The 20680-nt window shown below is 34.6% G+C and overlaps 1 protein-coding gene across 1 annotated transcript in view; it reads right to left on the reverse strand.

Annotated features, from left to right (window-relative positions):
• The window catches only part of LOC123531537 (cysteine-rich motor neuron 1 protein-like), a 114583-nt gene that overhangs the window by 17702 nt on the left and 76201 nt on the right, over nucleotides 1-20680 (reverse strand). Inside the window, exon 3 of the mRNA XM_053553272.1 lies at nucleotides 20454-20624. Coding sequence (XP_053409247.1) covers nucleotides 20454-20624 — 171 coding nt within the window. The remainder of the gene's footprint in view (nucleotides 1-20453; nucleotides 20625-20680) is intronic.

The following is a 20680-nucleotide window of genomic DNA, read 5'->3' on the forward strand; positions in this document are numbered from 1 at the left end:
AATTATTTCCACCGAAAATTTTGTAAACAATAATCATTTATATAAATAACAGTATAATATTATACTATAATATTACCCTATAATGTTTCATGTGTGAGCTATATGTTATATGGAATATTTTACAGGTAACTTATACAATTTACATCATTTCTGCATTCCAGTCTGTCTGATTAATTAGAAAATAATTCACTCATTTTACAACTAACAGTCTGGGAATTTTCTTATATAAAAAATATCTCCATGCCTTAATACAGGATAATCTAAATCTATAATGCAGGAACATTTCCTATTAATATATAAATGAATCCAGGCATCATGTACTCTTAAAATGTATGTCCCAACCTAAGGTAGCATGCCCATAAAAAAACAAACACAACAAATAAATGAGCCGCACCATGAAAAACCAACATAGTGCCTTTGCGACCAACATCGTGCCTTTGCGACCAACATAAATCCAGACCAGCATGCGCATCCGCGCAGTCTGGTCAGGATCCATGCTGTTCGCTTTCAAAGCCTATTGCAATTAGAGAAACTGTCAGTGAACAGCATGAGTTCAGACCAGACTGCGCGGATGCGCAAGCTGGTCTGGATCCATGCTGGTCGCAAACGCACTATGTTGGTTTTCTCATGGTGCGGCTCAAATATTAACACCATTTTTGTGTTCCCTGACTTCATACTTTTCTGACCCTACGCATAATTAAGTGTGCACATAAAGCATGCATGTACACACTCGCAAAGAAACACTTACACAGTAAGACTATTTAAACTTGGCATCTAAGTTGAATTACTTTTTAATGACATCTAAAATTGATGTTTTGGACTGAAAGAATAACATTACTTAAAAAGTAGCAATTTCAATAATTCTGTTGAAAAACTGTTAGCTTTAGTACAAAGCTATGATGATATATCAAAACGTAAAATACGTAAAATTCTTAATTGCATTTGGTAACAGGTTGGTAACTAGTTTTGTGCAAAAAACAGTTACAACTGCATACCTGAATATAGATAAATACAAGTAATTTGTTCATGCATTACCTAAGGCAGTTTAAAATGACAAGTTTTAAGACATGCACTAATTTCCCATTTCAATCTTGCTTTTTTAATCCATCTCCCTTACAGAATACAGGAAATGTTTCTTTTTTTACTGAAATTTATAGCCTCACAGCAGCTTAGCTACACAAACAGTAATAAAATAGTTGTGGAGGCCAGGACAAAACAGACATTACAACAAATAAATTATCTTTGAGAAACATAAATAAATCATCATTCTCTAGTTTGAAAAGAGATGTTTTATGTCTAGTCTTCAAGTAGAAAAGAGATGTTTTATGTCTAGTCTTCAAGTAGAAAAGTACACAGTGACCTTGACCTTACAATCTTGATTTAAAATCCTGTTATTTGATGGCTACCTCTTTATAACAAGAGCTGTCCGTAAGACAGCCAATGCTCAACTATTCGAATTGTTGTCCCAGAAGCAGGAATATTACCCTAAATGTTAAAATATAAAATATCAAGTTTCAGAACTGTGTATCAGCATTAATTTTGGTAATAGTAACTTGCATGCAAAATTTTAAACAGAAGTTTTAAGTTCGAAAGGGGACATAATTTGGCCAAAATGCATGTCAGAGTTATGGAACTTGATGCTATACTAGTTTTATAACCATGATTTTTGAAGTCCAAAAGGGGTCATAACTTGGCCAAAGTACAAGTCATAGTTATGGGACTTGACCCAGTGAGGTTGGTAATTGACCTTGAAATAGAAAAAATAAGTTTCAAAGCTTATGCCTTTAAATGATAGCCATAATAATGTATATGTACTTGCATGCAAAACTTTAAAGGTCCAATACTAAGGAAAGTGAACATTTTAATTTCTTTTAAAAAGCAAAGAAACTATTTCATTTTATTGGAAAATGAAAGTTGGTACGTAGAAATTCGAAATAAACCGCAGTATATGTACAATTATTTTTCTATGAAGTATGAAGAAAGTTAAAAAGACCTGGGGGGTCATTCTGTCGATTGATTGAAATTTCAACATAATACACATACATTTCTTTGAGTTCCAAAGACCTTCTGTAAATTTTGACCTGCCAATCTTCATTATTTAGTGTCTTGCAGAAGTCTATGCACTGGCTATGAAAAAAATTGCCAACTCACTTTCCCTTAGTAATGGACCTTTAACCAAGGTGTGATGCAGACACCAGGGTGAGTAGAATAGCTAGATTATTCTTTGAATAGTTGAGCTAACAATACTTGCTATGCTTATGTTTTTTTACTTTAAATAAACACTTTTGTTACAGATATACAGAAAATAAACCATATTTCAGTAAGATAAATAAATCATCTCTTTAGACTGAAATGAGATGTCAGTAAGAAGGTTCAATGTTACCTTGTCCTTGGCAGGCACCATGCAGACCATAATAATTGAGCCGTGCCATGAGAAAACCAACATAGTGGGTTTGCGACCAGCATGGATCCAGACCAGCCTGCGCATCCGCGCAGTCTGGTCAGGATCCATGCTGTTCGCTTTCAAAGCCTATTGCAGTTAGAGAAACTGTTAGCGAACAGCAAGGATCCTGACCAGACTGCGCGGATGCGCAGGCTGGTCTGGATCCATGCTGGTCGCAAACCCACTATGTTGGTTTTCCCACGGCACGGCTCATATTTGCAATTCTCAATCAACCACCTTTTAAACATCAAAGCAGATGGATGTCTGGTGAAAGAGTTTACTTGTAAGCTGCATAATTCATTAGCAACAATTATTCTGTGAGGCAGAATTCACAGGAAATATCAATAAATAAATTACTTAATATTTCTGGAATCATAATATAACGTGGTCCTATCAAAACTGTCTACAACATGCTAACTGCGGAAGATACGCCTCAGACAGAAATACCTTCATAGTAACACATTAATGCACAAGTGCCGAGCCAACAGTTTTTTTAGGGGTTGGAGATAATAAAGTAAAAATGATTAATGCTTTATAATAATTATATAGAGATTGCAAAATTTTTTAAAAAAAAGTTATTTACTAATTCACAGGGCTTAAGCTTAAGGTCCAAATTTTTGGTACAGTCACTTCTTCCTCAAACTGATTTAAAGAGTGGTAGGGAGACATGACACTCCGCCTCATGGAGGTGAATATTTGTGCCAAGCTAAATCAAAATCCCTCCATGCATGAAGAAGAAATGCTCGGACAAAGAATCAACCTTTGACCTCTAAGTGTGACCTTGACCTTGGACCTAGTTCTTGTGCATGACACTCTGTTTCATGATGGTGAACCATTGTGCCAAGTTAAATCAAAATCCCTCCATGCATGAAGAAGAAATGCTCCAGACAAAGTCATTATTCAATTTAACCTTTGACCTCTAAGTGTGACCTTGACCTTAGATCTAAGGACCTGCTTCTTGCGCATGTCCCTCCATCTCATGATGGTGAACATTCCCATAATATATTCTTTGAATAGTCGAGCTAAAAATTGGTAGATTGTAACAAAAACTGAACTTGGCCTGTATTTTATAATCGTACACTAAACAAGAGCTCGTCGAACACAAAATGCCCCCCTTGATGAATTTAGTAATTGCACAAGCAACAGAAATTATATGCTCACTGTAAACAAAAGTTCTACCATTCTGGTTTAATCTGACCTTGACCTTTAACCTATTAACCTAACAAGAGATTACAGAGTGATCTTGGTGCCATCCACTGAGCCATTTTTGAATGATCCAAATTTCAAGACTAGCTCAAGGTCAAAATCAAGTTCAAATTTCATTTCGGTACAAAACAATGTGTATGTGGTCCAAATTTGAAAGCTGTGGCTTGAGAAATGTGAAAGTAGGTCACTAGATCAATATAAAGGTCAAAGTTCATTTCGGTAGACAGAACTATACATGTGGTTTAAATTTGGAGGCTGTAGCTTGAGAAATGTGAAAGTAGGTAGTAGGTAAAAATCAATGTCAAATTTCAATTCAGAACACAAAAATATGCATGCGGTCCAAATCTGAAGCCTGTACCTTCAGAAATGAGAAAGTAGGTCACTAGGTCAATCTCAAGATCAAAGTTCATTTCGGTACACAAAACTATGCATGTGGTTCAAATTTGATGGCTGCAGCTTGAGACATGTGAAAGTAGGTGGTTCAAATTTGATGGCTGCAGCTTGAGAAATGTGAAAGTAGGTCACTAGGTCAAAATCAAGGTCAAATTTTATTTCGGAACATAAAACTATGCAAGTGGTCCAAATTTGAAGCATGTACCTTCAAAAATGTGAAAGTAGGTCACTAGGTCAATCTCAAGTTCAAAGTTCATTTTAGTACATAAAACTATGCTTGTGGTTCAAATTTGAAGGCTGTAGCTTGAGAAATGTGAAAGTAGGTCACTAGGTCAAAATCAAGGTCAAATTTCATTTTGGAACAAAAAACTATGCATTTGGTCCAAATTTGAAGCCTGTACCTTCAAAAATGTGAAAGTAGGTCACTAGGTCAATAACAAGGTCAAAGTTTGTTTCAGTACACAAACCTATGCATGTGGTCCAAATCTGAAGGCTGTAGCTACAGAAATGTGAAAGTAGGTCACTAGGTCAAGATCAAGGTCAACTCATGTCAAGGTTCATCTTGCCACTCAGAACTATACATGTGGTCCAAATTTGAATGATGTAAGTTATGGACATGAAGATTCTAAGTTTTTCCCTATAGAAGTCTATATGAACCATGTGACCCCCTAGGGCGGGGCCATATTTGACCATAGAGGGATAATTTGAACAAACTTGGTAGAGAACCACTAGATGATGCTACATTACAAAATATCAAAGCCATAGTCTTTGTGGTTTGGACAAGAAGATTTTCAAAGTTTTTCCCTATAAAGTCTATGTAAACCATGTGACCCCCAGGGCGGAGCCATATTTGACCCTAGGGGAATAATTTGAACAATCTTAGTAGAGGACCACTAGATGATGTCATATACAAAATATCAAAGCCCTAGGCCCTGTGGTTTTGGACAAGAGCTTTTTTCAATTTTTTTTCCTATATAAGTCTATATAAACCATGTGACCCCCGGGGTGGGGCCATATTTGACCCCAGGGAAATAATCTGAATAATCTTGGTTGAGGACCACTAGATTTTGCTACATACCAAATAGCAAAGCTCTAGGCCCTATGGTTTTGGACAAGAAGATCAGAAACCGTTTAACTGTTCCTGGCCAATGTGACCTTGACCTTTGCCCTAATGACCTCAAAATCAATAGGGGTCATCTGCTGATCATGACCAACCTAACTATCAATTTTCCTGACACTAGGCCCAAGTGTTCTTGAGTTATTGCCCGGAAACCATTTTACTGTTCCTGGTCACTGTGACCTTGACCTTTGACATATTGACCTCAAAATCAATAGGGGTTATCTGCTGGTCATGACCAACCTCCCTATCAACTTTCGTGACCCTAGGCCTATGCGTTCTTGAGTTATCATCCAGAAACCGTTTAACTGTTCAGGGTCACTGTGACCTTGACCTTTACAATACTGACCTCAAAATCAATAGGGGTCATCTGCTGGTCATGACCAATCTCCCTATCAACTTTCATGATCCTAGGCCCAAGTGTTCTTGAGTTAACATCTGGAAACTGTTTTACTATTTAGGGTCACTGTGACTTTGACCTTTGACATACAGACCTAAAAATCAATAGGGGTCATCTGCTGGTGATGACCAACCTCCCTATCAACTTTCATGAGCCTAGGCCCAAGTGTTCTTGAGTTATCATCCGGAAACGGATTGGTCTACATTCCGACCGACCGACATCTGCAAAACAATATACCCCTCCTTCTTCGAAGGGGGGCATAAAAAGTCTTGTGTATCACAAATGAATTAAATTCATTCATCCTTTCAAAAGGTATCAGATATTGATATTCTACTACATGTTTAGACAAGGGCAATAATTCTCACAAAATTAGGCAGACTGCAACTAAGATTGGTTCATTAACAATTTGTTTTAACCATAAAAATCATTGTTTTTCTTAGCACTAGCCCATGCTGACCATTAAACACAAAGTATCAAATGCATAGCCACATCTTTAACTGGCTGAATACATTTGCATCTCTTGTGACAAATAATTGGTTCTCAGTTCTCTTGAAAATCTCAATGGAACCTGAAGCAGACAGAGCCTAAATTATGCCATCAACTTGTAAACTGCAGTATGTTATCACGTTGAAAACTGTACAAGTTTGACCTAATATTTTAAATGGTAATTACCAAGAGTGGCTCCATAAAATTGAATGACTTGAATTTCGCTTTGGTGTTAGATTTCAGCAAAGTCTGAAGCTCCAAAGGTATCATTTTGTTCAAGTCAGCAACTAACAAAAACCCTGATTCATTATACATCTACATTATGTCATTCTCTTTGGGACAGGAAAATAACAAAGGGCCATAACTCTAGATATTTTCACTATAACAGGTTTGATGTTTCTTTCACATTATTATTCAGTTTGTTTACTCAAATGCAAACCATCCTAATATCAATCTTTACAATTCCTGGCATGACTGGGCAAACAATTATCTGATATTTATCAATTTGGAAAGATGAAAAGAAACACCCATCATGCATTGTCAGAATTAAGCTTCCTGTTGAATATTTAATAAGAGATGAATGAAGAAATGCTTCCTATTCAAATGGTATTCATAAGTGATGATCCTGCCGGAAGGGCTAATGCATCAACAATTTAAATCGCAGCATGCACAAATATTCCAGGATTAAAAATCATGAAAATAAGAGAAAACTGCACAACACTTGCTTATCTCTTATAAAAAATGACTGACTGATGTGCATGGCATTTTTAAAGATGAAAGTGTAATTGAGCTATGCTAAGGAGTGTTTTGATACTTTAACCCTTAGCATGCTAGTATCAAATGATGTCTGCGGAAAATGCATCTGCAAATTGTAAATGCATGCAATTGCCCAAATATTAGGAAAAATCATGAATAAGAGTAGCAAACAGCTTGGAACTCTATCATCTGATCTGGTTCCAAGGCTGTTTCAAAAGGTGTATTAATTCGCCTAAGCAGGTAAGTTAAAGGACTTAAATTGCCTCATGCATATTTTGAAAAGTTGAAATACTTCTTTCCTGAAAATGCTTGCAAAGAAAGTTACCATGTATAATGAAATAACTTACAAAAACCATCTTTTCAAGACAGTATGTCTCGACTTAACAAGGCAATGAACAGTTCAGTATGGTGGCTGATTTCTGCCTTGTCGTGTTGGCGAGGAGTTTTCGTGTTTTCATGTTGGCAGGACGAAAATTGGAAATCTTTAAATTTATCTGCTAAGTTTCATGTTGGCGGGTATAATTATGTATGTTAGCGCCCTTTATTTGTCGTGTTGTCGTGACTTTGTCCCGCCCACAAGAAAACACAACAAATATCAGGTTTTCATTTTGGTGTCTTTCCTTAGACATGCGCACATCAGTTACACATATGCAAGACGAGAAAAGAGATCAGGACTAATGAGCCAATATAGCGCACAGTAAGAAAATGGCCCATCTAGCACACACTTTTTCTGTAGTAAAAAGGATAGTTATACCTCATTCATCAGAAAATCTTTTTGCATTATCGTTATAGTCATACTAAACTAGCAGATGTATTTTACATGTGCTGATCATTTGGATAGATATGTAAAAAGTTCACATTTTGAAAATTAGGTTTTCAAATCTAAACAGCGGATGATACATTCTGAACAGCCCGCAGAGCTGGAAAATCCCACCTCTTTTACAACAACAAGAAGATCTGTAACGGATGATATTTTTATAGTATACTCAAGTCATTCACGTTAACTACACAAAAAACGAGTGCTAGGTGGGCCATTTTTTTACTGTGCACTATACTGACTATTACCAGTCCAGATCTCTGTGCACATCTTGCATATGACACTGTGTAAGTTGTGTGCATGTCTAACGGAAGATGCCAAAACAGAAACTTGACAAATAAGATATACAATGATGCTACCACCTTTGAACAGACCTTACACAGGTCCACAAAATAATGCTACAACCATGCAAGTTTGGTAAGCTTTCATATTGTTGTTTATTAAGGTAGTTCTGCATGTCTGATTAACGGAACGTAACATCATTAATCTTGATAGCGTAGACTAAAGCCTGGATTCAGCATACAGAAAAGAAATCATTTATAATGGCAACCCATGAGTAAATCCACTAAAACGGCAATGTTTCTTTCATGAAATTTAAGCAGCTTGCAATGTGCAGATGTCTTTAATCCTGGGCAAACATCTTCCTTCATTACAAAAACTTGGACCCACAGTGTGATGATGTTAAACCCAACAATTTAATTTCTTATAGGTATATTGTTACCCCTGCTAAATGAAACGTTACTGTTCATGAACAGTTCATGCATATTTCATGAATGGAGTTCATGAACACTTCATGAATTGTTTGTGAAGATAAAATGGCACAAATTCTTGAAACATTCTTAAATACTGTGTTCATGAACAGTGCATGGAAAGTGAAAGATGATTTCAAGAACTAATGTACATGAACAGTTCATGAACTATTCAATTCATGAATAGTTCTTGATATTTTGTTGAACATGAATAGTTCATGAACTTCTTGCTATATGTTTTTATTGTGCCATTTTATCTTCACAAACTAACAGTGAACCATTCATGAACATGATTCTTCATTAGTTCATGAACTACCTGTCATGAGTAGTGCATAGAAGATTCAAGAAAATAACATCATGATTGTTCCTTTAACCTTTTATCATGGACAATTCAAGAACTCTGTGTGATTCTTTAGTAGTATATGAACTGTTCATGAACACTTTTTAAGGACAGTTCATGTCAAAAAATTCATGAACACAAATCAAGAACTGTTGAAGGTTAGTTCATGAACAGTTCTTTAATGGTTTGAAGTGTTCATGATTTCAAGAACTGCATTTTGCAGGGGTACCTGCACTATAATAGTTGTTGCTTATACATTCAAATGAATTTGTAGTATTTATTTAATAGTTTTAAATTTACTCTCAGTTGCCACTTTTAGGACCTACGTTATACTCAACAACAGACCATATAGCTTGCAGCAACAGTTTTAACTTTTCATTTCTCATGTTATAAAATTGTGAAATGGATGTCTTTTGTGCTGATGGTAGATACATAATTTTATTCCAAATATAACAGAACAATCAAAATTTGATTAACAAACATTAAAGCATATTTACAAATTGTATAAGTACAGTACACTCTTGTTTATTAGAAACTAAGGAATGTACCAATGATGTCAAATATAGTTTGAACTGTCAATGACTCTGTGACTAGCAACTTGTGTAAAACTGTGATGTTCTTGCTGTGAAATTCTTTATGTATTTGATAAAAAAGGTGAATAGCCATATAAACAGGCCATTATCTTAACAACCATACTATTGAACATGTCATTTGTAACTAGATCTATATGATATGAAATGACGGATCTATCTTTATCAGACAATCATATAAAATATTATGATTTAAATGACTACAAATTTAAATAATATTTTACTATCATTGTTTTTCATATGACTTTTCTACTAGAAATATTTCTGTAAGTAAAACTAAACTGAAACTTAGAAAGAACTTTACAAATTCTGCTGCAAAATCGCCTGGAAAAATCACTTTTACAGTCTGACCTTGACATCCAACCCAAACCAAAAAGATTGCAGTCATGTAATATAATGCTTGCAGATGCTCGCATAGAATTTAAGTTTGCAGATAAGCCTTGTTGCAAGTTTGCATCGGGCATCCTGCGATCTTTAAATACTAATTAAGATTGCAACTAGCTTGTGATCCTGTAACCTTTTTAAAAATCTTTCAGTTCACTGATGAATATAAAAGGGAGGTAATACATTTAACCAATTATTTTTTTTTTATGTAAAAATATGTTGTTTAAAAAAATATTGTCCTTGATTTTTAAATCTTTATCTACTGATCACTACAAATAACGTTTCACTGAATGCGCGAAAGTTTTATAATCTGTGTAATTTGTCAAATCATTATACAATATTTAGACTCTCAGGTTATTTAGACTGCTCACAAACCATGAATAGGTTGACCAAGATAGTCCTTGATATGCAAGCTTGCAGGATCATAACACAGTTGCGAGAGACTTTTGTCCATATTCATATAAGTGTGTGTATTGAAGTTTGCGTGATTGTGCAATCTTGTTATGATTGTGCAAACTTGCAAGGTCGCAATTAAGATCTCTAGGGTGCAAGATTTTAGATAGGTATCTGGAAGCACGTGAAACCGCTAGCTTAATTAGTTTGCACAAGCTTAAATAATGGTTGCGATGGTTCCAATCGCAACCTTGATGCATGCTGCAACAAGTTTGCCACACAATTGTAATAAGATTGCAACTGCAATCTTGCTGCGGCCTTAATGCAAGCTTAATTAAGCCTGCCATTTTGGTTTGGGCATATTTGATTGGTCTTCTTCTATTCCAGTCATTATGTACTTATCTTGTCTATATTTACTTTTATTTCCAGTAATAGTTGTTGTGTTCTAGTGTCCATTTTGGTAAGCCGTATAAATAGTTCTCTCGGAAGTTTTCTGACTTTTTGCCTAAGTTTGTGCTTATAACTAGTATCTTAGCTGAAAACACTAAACACTTGAATTACCTAAATCTTAGATACATTTATTCTATTGCCCTTGTTTTATGAACTTAAAGGTCAAAGGTTGGGAGCCAGCTTCAAGTTATTACTGACTAATTTCATAGCTGCATATTATATGAAGTAAATGTTTTAAAGAAACAGTTAAATATCATTTTGAACACAACAACTGATATGTGACAAAGTTAACAAACTGCATCTAGGAAAAGGATTTATACATTAATGTTTAATATGAATTTTTAGAACCTTTTTCAAAGGATAAGTACTTGCATAATGAAAATATAAGCTGCTTACAGGACATGCCCAGCTAAACCAGGACCTCAAAATAAAATATACAAAAATTTGTGAAATATCAATGCAATTACTGTTTGTTTCTGAATAAGAAAAATGTCAAATAAAAAGTGTAACTAGGTTATCTTGCTAGGAAAGAAAAAAATCAACTTGGCAGCACAGCAATTTTGTCTTAAACAAAAACAGAAAACTGCTTAAGTACATTTATCCCCACATGACCTCTGTCAATACCTTTTTAAGACCTGATAAGTTGTGTGAGAAGTTTTGCAATACTTTTGGATGTTTACCATTAATGTGTTTGTTTGATTGAAACTAAAGCACTTTGTTTCAATATATCTGACAGCTGGAAATGTTTGTTACCTGACAAGATAATTTATTTAACAATATGCTGGTTGATTCACATTGCATTCTCTCAAACGATTTTTCCTTTGTAGAATTTTATATTCGGAAAGTATGTGGGTGTGCAACAACTTTTTGCAAGTCTGCTGATGCTATCAGAGGTTTAATTAACTGATGAGCATAAGCAGGTTTTGCTTAATATTAAAACTATTTTGGGTAACACCTAAAAGATGCCAAACACGCCCATTTCTTGAAATGCTATCTTTCTTGTTCTGAAGTAAATGGATGAATTACCAGTGAGTAGGTGATAAACTAAATAAACTGAGCAGATTAGCAGAAGTAGCAGAAGACCCCAGGAGGACACAGCCAGACGCAATATAAAACACATTGTAAAACCATGTGGAACATGCCATTTTTTGCAAAACTACCTGCATTTGATGTAAATCTATTACTCATAAATATAACTAAGAATTGCACTACAGGGAAAACACTTACTGATAAATAATGTGTTGTTTTTTCACAGCAATTCACATTTTTCACCAGTTAAAAAAATGTTCAATGATCTTACAAGCACTTTTTAAGGCAAGTATAACCACTGGCACCAGAATAGAAAGAAAATGCAAATGTACATGTTATACCTTACCCCTAGGTATTCTATAAGAACCATGGTCATGAATGGAAAAGTGCACTAACCCATTTCAATCGTACATTTCTCACCTAAATCGCTGCGCAGTTCAGTGAATTGGTACCAAGCACATTGTCTCAATATTGCAGAGATACTTCACATGTTTTATGCTTTTGTCAACGTTACAGAAAAAACTTGCATGAACTTCCCTAATGAACATCCGGCAGTTTGCACATGGTAGGTGAAATGTAAACAAACAAAAACAGAATGCAAAATATTCACAGTTTTACAATTAAGTTCGAAATGATGAATGAAATTGATTTTAGAAATGATTTTGAATTTGAAGTCATACATTGGTATATACACCTGTACTGTTTGTTTATTTAATTCATATTGCACATTTATGCTGCATATACACATTTTAGCATATACGTGTAGTTAAACGTCGACTGACATACATTTTCACATCAACCAATCAGAACTGTTTTTGTAATCTAGACTGGAACTTCACTAGGGAAGTTCAACAAAGTTTTTTCTGCAACACTATAAACTATGCGTTGTTTCTCTAAGATAAAAAAATTATTAAAGAAACATGACCGGTACAGAATGGAAGATAAATTACCACTTGTTCAATATCGATAGTACAAATTTACCAAACTGTGCGTTTTAGGTATGAAATGCGCGATTGAAATGGGTTAGTATATTTTCCCGTTCATGACCATGGTTCTTATAGTAAACCTAGGGGTAGGGTATAACATGTACAGAGACATTTTTTTCTGGTCTGGTGCCAGTGGTTTCCCTGCTAAATTTCTATAATGATCTTGTCCATCTTTCAATTTTGACAGTACCATTAACTGTTAAAAGGGGTGCTTACCAAAAAGATACTGACTGAATGGCGAACAATGCAGATCCTGATCAGACTGCACTGGTTGCAAAAGCAGAATCAGTCGTATCCAGCATGATAAGAGTTAATTTGCAGGTAAGAACACCAAAGAAACATTTTGACCATAAACTTATTTCCCACACTGCAGCTGTTTTGAATTACTTCTATATAAAAAAGAAACATACATCATTTACAACATTTAATGTCATGACGTCTCTTCCACAAATAATTCTTTTTGCATATTGCATTATGTGCATATTAATATATTTGTCAAAAATGATAAAAGGTAATCTAGAAATAAAGATTAATATCTTATAATGGTGACACTATATATCTCTTCACAAAAGTTCCAACAGTTGAATAAAAATAATGTTCTGTCAATCACTGGTACCAATAATGCAAATACTGTGCAATAAATTACAGGCAACTACACATTAAAATAAATACTTTTTGAGAACATATTACCTTATATAATTTCAAAAGGCAATAAATCATAATGTGCGTGGATAATTTTAAGTCAAATTGATATACACTGTCCTTGTATTGGCACATACTGCGAAATCATTGTCAAGAATAGAAATCTCCAATTTTGTTCATTTTTACATTGGTTGAATATATCCTTTTTAACTTTAGCTGCTGGCAAGATTTGACTTTTACGACCAGTGCAGCCAGTTGCCTGCAATGTGCGTCTGATCATGTCGCACAGTTCGTATTCAGTAGTAAATTAAGGAACACCCTTCCAATAATAATGTATGCCCAATTGATGATGACAGTGCGTTTAGAAATTAGCGGTAAGGGTTAAAATTCATAAATAATACCGCAAATTAGGGCTGTTGAATCTCTTTTTCCCTGGTATACAGCCAGCAAGGTAAGAGGAATGCAGTGTGATCCAGGAAAGGTGACATGATTCTTGGAAGTTGTGACAGAGTGTGAAAGTCAACTTATCGGTCAATCCTATATCACTGTCCCAGCGGTTTCAACTTTGTAAGGGGACTTGTTTGTTTTGGGTTTAACGCCGTTTTTCAAAGTATTTTAGTTATGTAATAGCGGGCAGTTAACCTAACCAGTTTTCCTGGATTCTTTACCAGTACAAACCTGTTCTGCGCAAGTAAATGCCAACTTCCCCACATGAATCTGAGGTGGAGGACGTACGATTTCTGAGACACAATGTCTTTTATCAAATCGTCATGGAGAACATACGCCTCACCCAGGGCTCAAACTCACGACCCTGAGATCAGCAGATCTGTGCTCTCCCTATTGAGCTAATCGGGTGGGCTAAAGGGGACTTGAGAAGTAGCAAAATACAGATGACAAGCTAATAAACCAAGTACTTCCCTGCATGTAATTTATTTTCTGTCAAATATTTTTAACATGCTGACACTGGTGTTTACAGACTAAATGAAGTAAACAATGATGTAAATCATAATTTGCCACTAGCACTCTGAAGTAACAAGGCAAGTTGACCTGACCATCTGCAACAGATTGTTCATATCAGTTTCCACTGGATTAATTCAAAGTGACATTTTCATATGGTCTGTTAACTTTGCTGCAGTTATAATTGTGTTTCTATGTCATAGACAAACACTTCTTTTGTGATGCAAGTTCATCTATGCAGAAGCATGTTAAGAATAAATTAGGTTTTTCAAAAGGTTAAGTTGTTACCTATTTATTTGACCTGGATTTATTACAGATGACAGGGACAAACACTACAGTCCTGGGCCCAATTGTTCGAAACTTTAACAGTCTGTTAAACTGCCTGCCTGTTAAATTCCGATCCAAAATCTGATGTTTGGATTTTACTGTAAACACATATTAGTGTTCATTATCCTTAACTCATAACTTTGGTCTTCTACTTCTTCTAAAATGTTGAAATATCATCCTAAAGTTAATCAACCTGTAGATTAATCTCCTGTTAAAGTTTGGAACAACTGGGTCCAGTTCCTTACATGTTGTTAATGTATTGATGAAACAAAAGATATACTTCCTGAATAAGTAAACAACTTTACTCAATTATTGTCATGTAATCTGTTTTCAGAAGAAATCTTCACTAAAGTGAGAGAGAAAGAAATTTATGTAAGTTTTCTACTTTTCTCCCTTTGCTATTTATGTTGCTTCTACAAGCAAAGTTAGATGACAGTCTATCAATTCAGCTGATTCATGCATGCCCCCAAATAGAGAAGAAACACATTCAGATCATACCAGGCTCTGGAAGGTTATGAAACTGAATTAGGCGACCAATGTCACATCTCAGGTATCTAATTTCTGAGAACAGCTTTATCATGCTGGACACAATTGATTCTGTCTTTGCGACCAGTGTAGATCATGATCAGCCTGCACATCCGTGCAGTCTAATCATGATCTGCACTGTTCGCTCTTCAGTCAGTATCTTTTTGGTAAACACCCCTTTTAACGGTTAATGGTACTGTCCAAATTGAAAGATGGACAAGTTCATTATAGAAATTTAGCAGGGTAAGGGTTAAAGTTGACCAATGGCACCATTCTATTTTGAGAACAGTCTCCAAACTCCGGTCTTTAAAACCTTCAAACCAGCATTACTAAATATCAAATTGTGTGAGCTACAATCAGATTTATACTAAAATATGCAGTCCTAATAGTATGTGCAAAAAGTTACAAGCGATTAAAAGCTGATAAAATAACATTTAAAGCAATATTTTTAAATAAATATAAGTCAAACTACAAGTCTTGACTTAATGTCTTCTTAATTTAATTTTCAGCAGAAAATCTTACCTACATCTTTACACAACATTAATACTGTCACTTTAAGGCAGAAACATATTAAAATTGTATGATGAAACAACATCTAAAATATCTTGTGACATTACTCAATTTAAGTCTTATTTTCAAGCACATGCATAGTTTTCTGTTTCTGGATCATATGAAAATGTGCAATCAAAAACAGAAATTGTTGATCACCATTACATGCAGTGAGTGACTTACCTTAAGATAGAGATTGCTGTCTTCTTTATACATTAATTACTTCTCTTCAGATTAACACTAATGGGCAGAATGCATGTGCTCCAATCAAAGGCTCAAAAGCTGCCCAAGATAATGCAACCTTGAAACTGGTCAATTTCACTGAAAGCAATGCCCATGTCTACAAGATTGTGTAAACCTGTTTCTTTCATATTGATTGTAGCTCATACCTTGGAAAGTGATAGTGAATCTGCTTTCACTGGGGTTCCAACCCATGACCTCCAGATATAGAGATCTACCCTTTCACCATTATGCCTTTTTTGTTTTAATCTGGTCAACAAATTCACCTTTATAACTTTATTAGGCTTTCCTATGGCAGATGCAAAGCACAGAATCTATTTTGTTTCAAGTCACTAAGATATACTGCCTGTAATATTTCAGTTGGAGGGACCTTAATTGTTTCTGTATCACTGGGTCCTACCTATGTGATACCAGAGACAGTGAGTTCAATCAGTGTTCACCATTTACTCGAAGGCATTTTAGTCTAACATTTCTACTGTAAAGAAGTTGTCAGTAATACTATAACCACAACAGTTACTGCTCAGAGATACAGGAGCAAGGCTATGTAAAAATTATAAATCCCTTTAACCAAACTCAATCCAAAAGCACAAAATGCACATCTTCTTATCAGTATTACCATTAAAATGTAGGTGGTACTGTCACTCTTATATAGAAATTGTTCATTCAAATCATCTGTACATTATGATGACTTTTATGGTATTTAAAAAAGACATTTATATAAATAACAGTATCAGGTAAAACACCTCTAAAACAATTTAAGGCACTTGGAATTGTGACAAAATGTGTGGCAGTTTTAGTACTACATTAAATTGTAATAAATCATATATATGTAGCTATCTTAACTATTTGAAATGGCATTTTTTGGCAATTTCAATTGTTGTAAATGATACAGCAAATTCCTTGTTACCATAGTTATAAAATTGTATGGAGTAATGCATATATAGTTCTGTATACAACAATGTTTAAACACAAGGCAATAAGATCCTACTTTTGTCCAATAACGTAAGAAATGTCCCAACAGGGATTGCATGAACCTCAATCTAGTAAGTTTAGCCCTGGCTGCCAAAGCAGAGATTTGAATTCCATCAGTACTTGCCTCCACAGAGCTTCAAGTGTACAGTCCTGCTAAAAAAACAACAAATGGCTGTCACCCTGCTGGGTTCAATGACCTTTAGCATGAGTGCCAATTAAAATCTCCTGAACAAGTTTGCCTATGATTACTTTTTCCTCTTATTACAGCAAACAAGATGGTAAAACATATTGCAATTAATTTGTTCATTCTTATATTCCATAAAAACAATTTCAATAAAACTGCAGTCAGTCATTCTTAATTTTGACCTAGCAACAAAAAAGCTATATCAAGGGAAAGAGAGAAAATACCTTAAATGGTCAGGTTACACCTGTGAATAATGATGTTGTTGGATAAGACAAGATTACATGATTAAACATGAAACCAATCTGTGTCTGCAGGGAATACACACAAAAAGAAACTGATGTATTTGTCTGTTTGCAATCATTACACAACCATTTATGATTTATGCGAGATACCAGATCCCCATATTACAGGGCATCTCATTTTTCACATCCCATTTTAAGAATTGTACAACATTTCAAGAATTTCTGACAATGCAATGTAATATTTTTTGCAAATTTATTCATTTTTGGCAACACTTGTTACACAGAAAGAATGATAAATCTTCAATATATATCTATAAAAACTGAATTCAACTAAATGAACTCTGATATAATGTGAAATAAAATGTGTCTGATAAGAGTTTGTACACTACATACATTCCATTCCCTTCCAGACCAAATGTTGACCAACCATCAAATATCATGGTGAAAACATGGTCAGGACCACGGTCGGCCATGGTCAACCATGGTGAGATAACATTGGCCATGGTCGACCATGGACAGAAAAGATTATCAGTAGTTTGACCATCGTCTACCATGGTCAACTTTTTTTTCAACCATGGTTGACCATGGACTATCATGGTCATGTTAGTGATTTTCATACTTGTCAAGTTTTACAATGCACCAAAGACGCCTGACTGCATTTTGGCTCCAAAGGTTTTCCTAATTATAGAATAGTTTTCCTGCATTTATAGACAGATTCAAAGGTAAACTTAATAGTCTGATTATAATTTGTTGTCATCTTAGCTCTTTAATGACAAATAAATGACTGACTTTCAAAAATAGATATAGACTGCAATTGTCATGTATTTTCATAACCCTTTCAAATTCATATTTATACAGTTTTTGATAGTCAATAATCACCACGGTTGACCATAGTCGTTGACCTTGGTCAACCATGGTTGTCTGTGGTCTATAACCATGGTCGACCATGGTTTTTGATTTTGTTCTGATACCATATTCTATGACTATGGTGCCAATTACCACAGCCATGGTCAACCATGGCCCTATGACCATGAACTAACATGGTAAACCATGAACTACCATGGTAATAAACCATCAATTTCGACTGGGCTGCTTCAATAAGGTGCTTTTAATCTTTCTAAAATGAACTGATACATCTTTAAATTTGCTGATCATGGTCTGCACTAGTCGCAAAGACAGAACCAATTGCCGCCAGCAGGCTAAATGTTGAATACCGGGTAATTTAAATTCCCTATATAACCTGTCTATGTAACACTTAAAATAACATACTGGTATCAAACAAGGCAGTTGTCCTTAAAGAAATATACTTTTGATTTAATTAGATGGGCTTGAATTTTCATGATTATAACATTTTAAAATCAGGGATTTTCTGTGGTCAGAATCAATGTCGCCGACTTTGAAACTCTGGCGATGATTAGTCGATCATCGGCGACAATCGGAACATCACTAGTGTTTGGCATTCAAATTGTCAATATTGTTGTTTCTCTAGATGGGTTCTGAGTGTCCATGTTAAAATCATACAAACTGTTTTACTGCTGAAGCAGAGAAAATTCACCACTAATGACATCTACATTAAGGTGATGCATAATAAATGTCTTCTATCATTTGTTATATACTGCTGGATTTATTTCTCCTTGAAAACACGGCGACAGTTCACAACAAAACATGCAAGCTGGCATTTCTAACTAATACCTTTTTACCAGACGCTCATTCATTTTATTGGCTATGAATGAGTTACAATATACACATTATAACTTATTGTTATTAATATCATAAAATTAATGTAATACGCTAGTAGTGTCTTACTGGCTTCAAGCTGCACGGTTTCATTGAGAGATTAGAGGTATATACTTCCTAACGACAAATTTTGTGGATATTTATTTTATTGTAATACCAGCTGGTAACATCAGCCAGAGAAATTCATATTAATTAGCAATACCAGGCGTTAAGCAAAATCAGAAAGAAATACAGGAATTTTTATTGAAAGTATAGGATTGTACCAAAAATGAAAGGATTTTGCTGACTGGAAAAAGCTTGTTTTTAGGATAAAAACTGAACTGATCTGTTTTTTAAATTAAACTAAGTCTTACATCAACTTCACATGAAAAGGCAATATATGCTTTGCTTTATATTGTCATATGATCTTGTTATATGTAAAGAAGCATTGTGTTTGTATATATGGGAGAAAAATTTCATGGCCATTAAATAACTGAAACACAAGAGACTTTGCAATTTATAGTTTGCGCATGTGTAGAAAGTCTGTAACTCATTACAAAGAAGTCTGGTAATATTGTTTGGTAACTTTAAACAAATACTCTACTACAGCTATATCTATGTGTTAAAACATGTTAGTTGGTTTTTAAATGTACTGTTGAACATAAAATTATACGGCTATATTTTGTGAACAGCATGCAAGCTGTTCTGAATTTTGTCACCTGGGGTGTCACCTGGACTGTTTCACAAAACTTTCATACCCACATAAGCTAAATCACAACCTTTTAAATGTTGAAAATGTTAAATTTCTACAGGCAATGAATATTTTGCATTGTTTAAGTAAATACATAGCTCCTTAAAACATAGCAGTTTTGAAATCTGAAAATCTATTCTTTTATTGCCGATTAAATAAAATTTCTCACTGTAATTACTTTAAACTCCCAAAAAATGTGTAAATTATCAAACCTTTTGACAGATAAGTTAATAAAAACCACTATCATAATCTAAAGACAAGATAAGGATTGGATATGAAAGTAAATCTTCAAGTGCCTGTTATCATTTCATACAGGCTTCAAGTGGTTTCAAATTAATTTGATTAAGATATTGCAGAGGCACTGTTTTGCTATTATGCTGATGTTTTTGTAACTGCTTCTATATCTAAAATCTAACCTTAAAAATCTAATGGAATTTTCCTTTAAAAATATTATTTAAAATATAAGTAATGAAGTATACATAAATATGAAGAAATGATATAAGACTGAACAAACCTTTTAACAATTAATACTTTGAAGCAAAATATTCCAGAAAATTCAAATTTTAAAGATTCTTTTGAAGGGAAGCAATGAATCATCAAAGACTAAGGATGTTGTATACCTTGTCATCTGAGAACAGACCTACATAAACTGAACTGATGTAGACGACATAACCATTATAGTAGAGTGACAAGATACAGAAGTTGTCTGTTTGTTTCACAAATTACCCAGTGTAATGATCTAAACATTTCTTTTTGTTAAAGAGAATTTCCATGCAACTGAAACCTCTGACCTAGAGTAAGACACTTACTATCACAGATTGGGCAGCACCTGCCAGAGACATATTTTGGACTGAGACAGGTCTTCATACACATCTCTGCCTGGCACTGTTTCTTGCCATTCGAACACAGACATGTTACACAGTCTCCTTCCTTCCAAGTTTCACCATTCTTGTACACTTTACCCTGGTCTGACCAACAACCTGAAATGATAATGTTTAATTCTGCAGTTAGCAGATGCCACTTAAAATACATCTTT

The sequence above is a fragment of the Mercenaria mercenaria genome, chromosome 1, assembly GCF_021730395.1.
Source record: "Mercenaria mercenaria strain notata chromosome 1, MADL_Memer_1, whole genome shotgun sequence".
NCBI lineage: Eukaryota > Metazoa > Mollusca > Bivalvia > Venerida > Veneridae > Mercenaria > Mercenaria mercenaria.